This window comes from Carassius gibelio, chromosome B15, assembly GCF_023724105.1.
Source record: "Carassius gibelio isolate Cgi1373 ecotype wild population from Czech Republic chromosome B15, carGib1.2-hapl.c, whole genome shotgun sequence".
NCBI lineage: Eukaryota > Metazoa > Chordata > Actinopteri > Cypriniformes > Cyprinidae > Carassius > Carassius gibelio.
The window spans coordinates 8,561,578-8,573,346 of NC_068410.1; the positions used below are offsets into that span (position 1 = coordinate 8,561,578).

Sequence of the window (11,769 nt, forward strand, 5' to 3'; positions counted from 1 at the left end):
TGAGAGCTCGTATTTTGGAATATGTAATTATTTAAAATGAAAAGGAGTGATTCGCTGGGCTTTTGGTTGATTCCAGTGAGTTGAATCTTTTGAATCCAAAAGAAAGATTCGTTAAGTGATTTGTTCACGATACATTCTGAAGGATCCAACGGTAAATGCCTCAACGTGTAAACAAGTGTTTTCTGTGTTAATAAGTCACCAATCACCCAACCAGTTCGTAAAAAAAAAAAAAAAATCCAAGAGAACTGCAATCATATTACACACTAATTCATTTCACAGTTTAGGAGACATCGTAGGACCTTGGAAAGACGTCTTGAGATAGGAAAACATCTGGTCCTTTTTTTGTCCCTTTTTTTTCTTAAACACTATTCTGCCAAAAAGAAAGAAACAAAAGTCAACTTATGACCATAGATTATATGAGTGAATGGCTGTATGGGTGGGGTTATGAGACTGCATAGGGCTGGGCTTTGTTTACAGTTGGGTGGGTGGGGGAGGTATGACTGAAGTCTGCTTTCGTTATGAAGGTGGTCGTTGCTATGGAGACTGCATCCAGCCTAATAAGGCAGCCAGATGGCAGAGGCAGACTGTCTCCTGAGCCACGTCAGCAGACATTAAGACATAGACTTAACATTATTACACATCTATCCGACATGTGTGTCATAGTGTCCTCTGCCCCCCAACCACACCCAAAAAAGTCAGCTGATGTTATTTTTCATTAACTAATTTATTCATTTACATTTTATATCACACTTCAAATCAATAGATACTAAATATTGGTTAAAATTGTCTTATGACATTTTCCATTCTACTTGCAACCAATATATTATATACTGGAAATGATAATTTTGTTTTATAAAATATAATTTAACAAATTAAATTATTTCATCTTGAACATATTTGTATTTTATATTATACTTTTAAATACTGGTAAATCAAAATGTGTTTGTGTTTTATATAATAATAATTTAATCATTTGTAAGAATCATTCCAACAATTCTGTTAATCAATTTACAAATGTTTTATTCATATATATGTAAAGAAATTAAATACATCTCTAAACAATTCAAGCATCTGAAATAAACATCATCCAGCATTTGCATGTACTGTAACAGCATAAAATCATACATATCACACAGAGCCATTTTCACTGTCCGCTGTCCTATGACCAGAGCATGTTGTGACATTCAATTAGTGCTTGAGCCTTTATTCTCAGTTCTTTGAAACTGATGATGATTCACTCACACAATCAGCCAAACACCCCTTCCCCCAAAACTCCACCCCCACAGGTTCTCAGGCTGTCTAGAAGGCACTTAGACCACCTAATGCGGACCTGTGGGGACCCTACGACATTATCTATTCTCCCTAACTAAGCCCCAATGTATTTTTTGAGGATAAGCTCCCTTTAGCTTTTCATTAGTCAGAAGCTCAGCAGGCTAAAACATTTACAATTACAACCATCAAGTATCACAGGATATCTTGTTATAGGTCACATCTACATAACACACACGCACACACGCACACGCACACACACACACACACACACAAACACACACAGAAATATAGCTGGCCTAAAACAGGAAAAATAACACCATGTAAAAATGCACGTAAACATCTTAATGTACGATTGACTCCTAACTGGAACATGGTCTTCTAAATGTTCTTGAAATCTTGTATTGAAAATCAAATGCAGAGGTCTTACCAGTACTGACTCAAATAAAAGGCCTTCTTTCATTTCTAGAGCACTGAAAACCACAGATTACATGAAACTCTGTATTCCCAAGTTCATCGTGCAGGCGAGTGTTTTGATCCGTCATCATTTCAGACCTACAGTGACCGGTCAGAGGCAATTTTCAGAAACATGATATGGTACGAGCCAGATCAGGTCAATAGAAAATGAATAATAATAACATTGGATAAAAATAAAACATTAAATTCTTCATCAGACAATACAGTGTACATATTTTCAATAAAAAAAAAATTGTTACAATTTTGTTGTTTCTATGTGGCGAATAGCCATCAGGTTTACCAGCTATTTTGATTGCTTAGTATAGAATATAAAATAAGGATATTTTCTCTTAGTCTTGGCATTGTGAATGGTTCATTTTTGCAGATAGAGATGCAGTATCATCATGGAAAATCATGTCGTGTACTGCCCCCTTGTGTTTAAGAGAGCACACTGCAGGTAAAATGTCTAATTTTCTACTGATCTCAACAGTAGACTGTTTTTAGATGCTGTGTCCTTTTATAGTAGACATTGAAACAAATTCCTATTCACTGTTTCAGCAAGCAACAGTGAAAGAGCGCCAGCTTCGTTTTTCATAAACGCAGCATGACACCAAGCATGAATGTCTGAATAAATAGAAATGTTAAGATCATGGGTCTACGCTGTCAGAATCAAGCTCTTTTGATTTTGTATCTTTTTCACGCCAACGCTTAAATAAAGACATTAGGCTGAAGCCCTCTTTAGTGCTTTTAAATGATATTGTTTGGCTATTTCTCTTCCCAGTACTAAACTGCAAGCTAGGCACTGTCTCTTCAGTCTTCGTCTCCGGCTCGACTGATTGTGACTGTGTTGAGTCAACAGATTGGGATTCCTCTTGGGAGTTAAGTGGCTTGGTGTCTGAATCTTTAACCATCTCTGTAGAGTTTTGCAATGTAGCAATCATATCACAATCCACAGATTTCCCTTTTCCAATGACACCTATAGAGGGAGCCGGAGATGCGTTTAGATTACTAGGCACAAACAGATCCTCTTGGCTGGTATTTCCACTACTGGCCTCGGGAAGTGCGATTGTGTGCCGGCGATTGATGATCTGGCCGTTCTGCAGCAGAGAGCTGGATTTAGAGGTGTTTTCTTCTATGGTCATGATCAGCAGTCTTCTGTCTTCTTGGAAGAACGTCTGCCTGGGAGAAAGGATCGGTGACAGGGCCTCACCGGACGAAATGCTACTTCGACTGGACTGGTATTGCAAAACTTTCCGTGACACCTCTCTCATATTTTGCACCTCTATCTCTGTCTGCACATCTTCCTCCTCCTGCACCGTGAATACAGACACATGTTGACTAATTGAGGAATCTTCACTTTTCTGCACAGGGCTTGAGACTGTAATCTCTGGGTGCTTGGGCGTCTCATCTTTATCAACGCTCTCCATGATCAAAGTGGATTGCATGGCACTTTTGACCCAGCTGTCTCTCTTGACCTCTCTGTTGTCAGCGGGGCGTTTCTCCGGCGTGGTGGTCTCAGTAAGATCGCCCCGTGAGGGGGAACTGTTCCCGGCTCTACGGCGGGACTGACGACTGTTGTACCTCTGTAGGATGGACTCCAGAGCAACTCCTTCAATGTCTTTGTCTCGTGAGGAGCAGGTGGCGGTAGAACGTCGCTTGGCTGCGATCTGAGTACGCTCTCGCTGTCTGCGCTTCACCTCCACCGTTTCTCGTTCAAGATTCTCCTATATTGATAAGAGAAATGACACGGCCATAAGGTCATTCATTTTTATTAATTACTCACCCTCATGTTTATTCATTTTCAGAACACAAATGAAAGAAAGGAAGTAAGAACATTGTTAAAATAGCCCATGTGACATCAGTGCTTCAAGCTTACGAGAACACTTTTTGTGCACCAAGAAAAAAAAATATTTCAGTACATCAGTTCTCACATATTATTAAATTCATTAGGTATACAAACATTTTACATGTAAAATGTTTGCTCAGAGTACCCAGAATGCATCTTTAGATGGTGCAATCACCTGAACCGCTCGTTTGAACTTCTCACAGAAAGAGTAGAAAATGGAGCAACACTCCTCTAGTTTGAACTGAGCTGGATCCTCACAGAAATACTCCGCTACCGAATCACTCACGGCAGAAAGGTTTTTAAAGGCCGCCTCGGTCTCCTTTAACCTGGTGTCTGCATTCTAAAAAAAAAAAAAAAGAACAAATAAAAGATAGTCGAAATTTTATTTAACAATAACATTTGTCAATAGACACAATAGTGTTTTACCATAGGGACAAAAAACTTACATGCTCATATTCAGAGATAAACTAAAAAGGCCTTGAGACAAAACGCCTCACCTGCAGAAAATCCCTCATCTGTTCTTCCAGATCTGGCTGTTTACTACTATTCTGCATTGCCACCTGGACTCTATTCACTTCCTTTTGGAAATCAGTCTCGATTTCCTGCTTATGGATCCTATAGTGCAGAAGACAAAAAAACATTTTAAACTCTTTTTTGCTTTTTAAGTGCAATTTAGCATTGAGCACAATAAGATGAGCTTAAAAGATCAGTTGAAAGACTTTTGCTAAAGTAAGATTAAGATCTTCAGTGATGAAAAACTTAAACTTATAATCAGAAATGTTTCTTTGGCAGGTAAATGAAAGATTGTGAAATTAAAGGTAAATGAAAGTACAAGTGCTATAATTACTACAACTAAAACTGATAGATAATTAACATTTTACTTTAAAGCTAAAAAATTTTTTTTTTTAAATATAACAAAAAAACTAATGAAAATAACAAAAGAACAACAAAATGACTAACATTTAATTAAAAACTAAAAATGTAATAATAAAAGCTCTTCAAAATACAACAGATTTTTGTAATGTGTGCGTTTTTATATTCAGTTATAATTACATTTATAGCATAAAATAAAATAATTATTTTTCAAAAAGCAATGTGTGGCCTACTGTACCTTGCTGCATCTCCAATGTGTTGTAGTTTTTCTGGGAACTTCAGCAGCGATGCATCAATCTTCTGGGCTTGCTGTGGTAACAGACAAATGAGAAAATAATTCAAATGGAAATAAAGCCGTGTTTCTTGTGGCTCTGGCATCACAGTATAATATCAATCATCATAGCTACCATGGCTACATAGTGCATAAGGTTCATTCCAGGCTTGTTGGCTTTGGTATCTGCTAGCTTGAGAAGCGACGGTATCCGGAATCCCACTGCGCTGCCAGCGTACCCTCCCTGGTGGATGTGAGGAAAGCATCTCATGACAATGGAAACACACTCACATGTGCAGTGCCTTATGCTGTTTTGAGGTTGACCCACTTTAATCATTGTTAACAAGCGTCACTAGATACAGTGGCATGATTGTACTCACAGAGTTCATGTAGTTCCCTGTCTTCAAGACCAGACGGATGACTGAATGTAGATCGGCACATTCCAGCAGCTCTGGAAGAAGTTTCATGCATGGGTTAGGTGAAATAAAATAAATAACAATTAGTAATAAACAAAATACTACAGGATTATCATGTTTTTTTTATTACTTTTTTATGTTTCCTGGGAATCAAACTTAGTCATGGTCTAGCTGCTAGCAAATTGCATAAATAGGAAGTAAATAAATAGGATGTTTTTTAAAAGGTGATTTAAATTATAATCAAATATATTTTTAGTAAAATGTCATAATATGCAGTACTTTAACTTTTTATTACATACACCTTGCTGGCCACTTTATTAGGTACACCCTTTTGCCTTCAGAACTGCCTTAATTCTTTGTGGCATAGATTCAACAAGGTGTTGGAACATTATTCAGAGATTTTGGTCCATATGGAGATGATAGTATCACGCAGTTGCTGCAGATTTGTCGGCTGTACATCCATGATGCGAGTCTCCCATTCCACCATATCAATAAAAGGTGGTTTATTAGATTGAGATCTGGTGACTGTGGAGGCCATTTGAGGAGAGTGAACTCATTGTCATGTTCAAGAAACCCGTCTGAGATGATTTGAGCTTTGTGACATGGTGCATTATCGTGCTGGAAGTAGCCATCAGAAGATGGGTAGACTGTAGTCGTAAAGGGATGGACATGGACAGCAACAATACTCAGGGAGGCTGTGGCATTTAAAAGATGCTCAATTGGTACTAAGGGACCCAAAGTGTGCCAAGAAAATATCCCCCATTACACCACCACCAGAAGCCTGAACCCTTGAGACAAGGCAGGATGGATCCATGCTTTCATGTTCTTCAATTTCTGACCCTACCATCTGAATGTCACAGCAGAAACTGAGACTCATCAGACCAAGCAACGTTTTTCCAATCTTCTATTGTCCAATTTTGGTGAGCCTTCATTTCCTGTTCTTACCCGGTGTGGTCTTCTGCTGCTGTAGCACATCTGCTTCAGGGTTCGATGTGTTGTGCGTTCAGAGATGGTATTCTGTATACCTTGGTTGTAATGAGTGGTTATTTGAGTAACTGTTGCCTTTCTATCATCTCTAACCAGTCTGTCCATTCTCCTCTGACCTCTGACATCAACAAGGCATTTTTGGCCACACAACTGCTGCTCACTTTGATAGTTTCTCTTTTTCGGACCATTCTCTGTGTACTGGGTTTCCAATGCCTTTGCAGTTGATAATAGGAGTAAGCAAGTTTGGAATGCGTACAGGCAGAGTCCATGCAGACGGATATAGATGCATAAAAATTTCAAATTTATTTGTGAGCTCCATTATAAATGATCTCAAACTTCATGTGGCCTCTCTTTCTTCCAGTGTACACACAAAGCCACACCTTATGGACCGCATACAAATTAGAATCCACTTTGTAAGCTACTCTGTCGTGCGGTCAAAAACCGTGTGCTTCCCAATTACCAACAGCACCCACTTGTTGCTCAGGTGCTCTAATTAAACCTAGCCACAGCACCACCCAGTGGACAAAACACTTTACCATCCCCTAAATGGCTCCTACACTCTGTAAACCCTAAAGATGGTCATGCAAGAAAATCCCAGTAGATCAGCAGTATTTGAAATACTCAGACCAGTCTGTCTGGCACCAACAACCATTCCACATTTAAAGTCACTTAAATCCCCTTTCTTCCCCATTCTGATGCTCGGTTAGAACAACAGCAAGTCATCTTCACCACATCTAGATGCCTAAATCCATTGAGCTGCTGCCGTGTGATTGGCTGATTATTAGCAATTTCAAAATAGGGAAGAGGGCATGTTGATAGGAAATAGCAGACAGTTTCAATTGTATGTCAATCTTACCTTGTCCAGCAGAGGTCATGACTGCAATAGAGTGATTCACTTCATCCATAAAATGGGGGAATTCCTCTTTGAGTACTAAACTGATCAACCGTTCCTCATAGCTAGAGGAAGAACAAACAAAGAATTTTTTATAATTATAATGGTATATCTAAAGTTCACTCCCATTCAGAGTAATTTGCAGTGACCTACAAATCCACTGTCTTTGATTGATAATCAATACCTGGCGATGGAGATAAAACATGAGCTGTACTGTGCAAATAGCTTAGTATTGAAAGCGCTCTGTGTACAGTTGTGTAAGTGTATATTTGTCTTTCTGTGGCTGTATACACCCACCAAGGAACTTTGACAAGTTGTACCATGAACCGATCTGCCTCAGAGAGAGTTGAACAGTCTCCTTTAAAATCACGAAGCTGACGCACCTATGAAATGAAGCAAATGCAATGCTTTGCAGTACGCTTTCAGTTCAAATCAAATGAAAGTTCAGTTCACAATTCAAATGAAATTGCTGCAAGTACACAAACGTATATTCAAATGCCATTGGCACACTACCAAAGCCTTGGAATTGCTCAACAAGCGAAACTAAAGACTGAACCATATATATTACACCCACCTCTCCATCCTCTGGCAGCAGTTTACACATCTCTTTCAGTTTCCCAGCACCAAATCTTTCTCCTCTGCCGTTGATAATGTCATCAATCATTCCACTCACTGACCTGTGGAGAAAGATGTGGTAGAATGACAGATCAGGACCACTAAAGACTACCGGTATTTAAGGAGTTACAAAAAATCACTTTTTTCAGAGATTGAATGGAACTGGATCTCTCATATTATCACTATATAAAACCCCAGTCTTCCTTATGAACCTTAAGGCAGATGCATTATGCAAAAATAAAATAAAATTAAATAAATATGTGATTTTTATTAGGCTTGCAATTCAAATGAAGAAGCCGCATAAAACATTATTATTCTGTTGTAAAATACAAATATATATATATCATTGTCAATAAAATGTTTATCTGCAAAAAAAAAAAATTACAATTTATATGCAACATATACAAAAATGATTTTATTTAATTGTTTCATTTTTGTATCTTAAAATGCTCTCTCCTATCCCAGTTTAATGTGGAGTGACAACTAAAATATTTGTAGTACTGTAAATACATTGCTCTGTTTGTTTGAGCGGCCAACACAGCAACAGTGACTCAACCAATGGCGTGGGTTTAGGGGCGGAACTACCTGTTTGTCCATCCAACGGCAGCTGTTGAGAAGGTCTGTGAAACTTGTAGGAAATCAATCAATACTTTCACCGCTAGTGGAATAGACACACTTCATCTTTGAATAGACTAATAACATCGTAAAACTCAATTCTAAATTCAGCATTGTTCTCCAAAACAAGTGTCCCATCCGTAAAAACAGTATAAAGGAAGTGGCCGACACATGGACTTCCACTCTGTGATTCATATTTCACCATGTTCTGACTGCTGCTTACACTTAATCTCAGTTTCCTGGCCAACCATAAAAAAATACCGGGACTAGACAAGCCCAATCTTGCTTTTTTAGAGATACACACAAGCACACCAAACTGGTATCACAAGCTCTAGCACTAAAAGCTGATGTATTCATTAAAGTTAAACTGTCACAATCAATTAATCAATATCTGCAGAGAAATACTGTATGATTAAGGGAACCGCTGATGATGTGAATAATGCAAAACCCCCATCTTATCTTTATGCTTGTACTCGTGTAGAAAAGATATGGACTGCCTGATGTTGTCAGAAAAAAATTCATTTGGCTTGCAGAGACATGTGAGCAACCTAAATTATGACTACTGCTCGTTTCCACCCTAGGATCTGCTGATGAAATGGAGAGCTTTTCTTAAAACACCTTCGTAATGCACTCACCTTTTGAACTGTTTGAGGAAGATACCAATGTTCATGTTCTTCTTGGAGTTGAGGATGGTCACCTGGCAAAAGAAAAAAAGCTATTATACTGTATTCTATCAGACCAATCATTTTCTTATGTATATTACATCATTAACATAAATGTAAACAGATTGTACCAAGTATTTGCGTCACCCTAAAGTTTGTCATCATTTATGAACTAATGATGATTAATGAAAACCAACAACCCTGCCTATTAATTTTTTGCATTAAGAATAATCACCGCAACGTTGTGATGATGTGATTCAAGGGTTGTAAAATTAGATGTTCTACATCACAGTGTTTTTAAAATGAAAGCTATTCAACATCGGTGGAGTCCACCTTATGTAAACACTTACAGAAAAAGAAGAAATCACTCCACCTTTAAAGAGAGCTCAGATCAAAGGACAAACACAGTCGAGTGGCATCTATAAATGCCACATCATTGTTTTTTGAATGACTATAAGCATTATTTGTAAGAGAAAGTTACATCAAATCAAGTAACTAGGATGTTTTTTCTGGCTGTGGGACAAAGCATGACTAATCATGATTACGACACTAAAATATGTCAAATCTTTCCAAACATGCTGAAAAAAAAATCACATGGGATTTTTCTGGAAAGCACGGCAGTCCTAATTTCAAATCACTGTTATTTAAATTTCCTTTTAGTAAACTTCTCATTTTCTTTATCTACCTGATTTTAGCAATAGTTACCAATTAGTTCTGTATCATGCGACTTTAGCAGAAGTAAAGCCAGTTTATAAATAGATGTTCTCTGACAAAATGTCATAACCTAGCCACCTTTTGCTAAAATGATTATGCAATATATTAAACTTGAAAAAGCATCCATACTTTACACTATAAGAAGTGATAACATGCAATTTTATTATAATTTATATATATATATATATATATATATATATATATATATATATATATATATATATATATATATATATATATATATATATAATGTTAATATTTATTCATATAATTTATTAATGTCAAAATATTATTTTAGGTAAAACTATTTTTTTTTATAGATTTTATTCAAGTCAAAAAGATAATTTTAATAAACCACTGAATCAAGCTAAATCCACTGGTTTGCACACATGCACACACACAAAACTAAAGGGTTAGATCATTTAGAAGTAGCTTTAGTAATAATCTGCACTACGGTATGTGAAAGATAAATGACCATAAAGAAACGGTTTATGCAAAACTAGCAATTATGACACTTTCTGCATGCAGCATGAAAAGATATGAAGCTTGAATCAACTTCAGCTCTGTAATCTTTACTACAGTGACAGTTATAAAGCCTAAAACAAACTAATTAAGTGAGGTTACAACTAACCAAAAGTCATCTCTATTAGAGACTGTCTGGGGCAGTCACTGACCCTACCCTGGTGACAAGCTTGATGTAAGCATATGCAAATCTCTCTAATGAAATTAGTCTGGAAACTCCCACTTACTGTAAGCCTGCAGGTACAGAAAAACTTTTCTGGCACATTCTACCTGAACTCACCATTTCGGGTCCTGAGGCATTGCTCGGGGACTGGCGTACACTGCGACGGTTTGTGGCCTGGACCTGTTTCTGATCATTGCGGCTGAATAACTCCTCCATACGTTTGGTGTCCAACTCAAACTCACTGCTCTTCTCAGCTGTCCATATGTTGTGTTTGCCAAGCACAGTGTCCTTAGGTATGGCGTCCCAATTGAAATTACGCATTCTAGAGGCCCGCATTGGGCCTCTGGTAAACGGGCCTCCACCAGAGAAGAGGGCAGGGGGTGGAGGGGGAGGGGGAGGTGGGGCATTAGGTGGTGGTGGGGGTGGTGGCGGCGGCGGTGGTATCATGATATAGATATCATATGCAAAGATTCTGTTGCATCATCCCTTTAAAAAAAAGCCAGAAAAGGAAACCATATGAAAACTGTTAACATATAAATGTTAACATATGCTGTCATTCAGCTGAAAAGCGAAGAATAAGTGTAGGGAAGTTAACCAAGAAACTCCAGGACTAGGTAATAACCATTAGTGAGAACACAACTGACAAAACCATGACAGAAAATATAGGTTCTCAAGTTTACATGACCTCTGACTCAGATATAATCATTATATATATATATATATATATATATATATATATATATATATATATATATATATATATATATATATATATATATATAGTTAGGTTAAATTCTCCACAACATCTGTGATGTGAGGAACTTTTAAAAGGTTAAATAACTTCTCTCAGTACCATGGTTGTTGTTGTTTTTTTTGTTGTTTTTTTTTTTACCAAAGTTCTCTAATGGTAATAATATTGTAGCCTACTTTTTACTCCAGACAGGTACTTAGGTACTAAAGTATAACCTACTCCATGAGGAAAAAACTTTATCGCCCGAGGTCTTTTTGGTAAAACCGTAGTATCTTTGTATTTTGATTCATATAAGTGATTTACTTACTAGTTTGTGAGGTATCCAGACGTCCCCCCAAAAGAAACTGCTATCTGGCAATATCTTAATCTACTTTGGCTACATACTCCAGACGAGAAAAACGTGCTCCATGTTAAGTCTGTCACACGGACTGCTGTTACAGCAAAGCCGTTCTGCGGAAGAATGTTGCAATCATCTGCTCTCTCTCTCTCTCTCTTACCTGTAGCTCACGCCCAGAACTCGTCCGCGCTTGTTCATGTTTCAGACCTAATCCTTCTCGTCAATGTCACTGTTCGAATTCCAGAAAGTACCATATTAAAATTGTTTATTTGTACAGTTAAGTTGAGTAAAGGCCGTTTTTGTGTAAATATTCGAATGGGGAATATAGACAACCAACCATAAAATCCCCCAAAACTTCCTCATTAAAGAATCAGATTTTT

The 11,769-nt window shown here is 37.5% G+C and overlaps 1 protein-coding gene across 1 annotated transcript; it reads right to left on the reverse strand.

The window, feature by feature from the left end:
* Nucleotides 1–1,003: 1,003 nt before the first annotated feature.
* LOC127972187 (FH2 domain-containing protein 1) lies at nucleotides 1,004–11,503 on the reverse strand. The gene is made up of 12 exons (XM_052575529.1): nucleotides 11,360–11,503; nucleotides 10,419–10,787; nucleotides 8,876–8,937; nucleotides 7,585–7,687; nucleotides 7,308–7,393; nucleotides 6,975–7,075; nucleotides 5,096–5,166; nucleotides 4,852–4,959; nucleotides 4,683–4,753; nucleotides 4,069–4,186; nucleotides 3,747–3,911; nucleotides 1,004–3,449 (listed from the first exon to the last, which is right to left on the reverse strand). The coding sequence occupies exons 2-12, from the start codon at nucleotides 10,746–10,748 to the stop codon at nucleotides 2,373–2,375; spliced, it is 2,292 nt and encodes a 763-aa protein (XP_052431489.1). The 5' UTR covers nucleotides 10,749–10,787; nucleotides 11,360–11,503; the 3' UTR covers nucleotides 1,004–2,372.
* Nucleotides 11,504–11,769: the final 266 nt, after the last annotated feature.

Coding starts and splice junctions, on each gene's coding strand:
- LOC127972187 (XM_052575529.1), bottom strand. CDS start 10,748: ATGATACCACCGCCGCCGCCACCACCCCCACCACCACCTAATGCCCCA. Junction 7,076..7,307: donor CAACTTGTCAAAGTTCCTTG/GTGGGTGTATAC, acceptor TTCTTCCTCTAG/CTATGAGGAACGGTTGATCA. Junction 3,912..4,068: donor AGATGAGGGATTTTCTGCAG/GTGAGGCGTTTT, acceptor TTTTTTTTTTAG/AATGCAGACACCAGGTTAAA.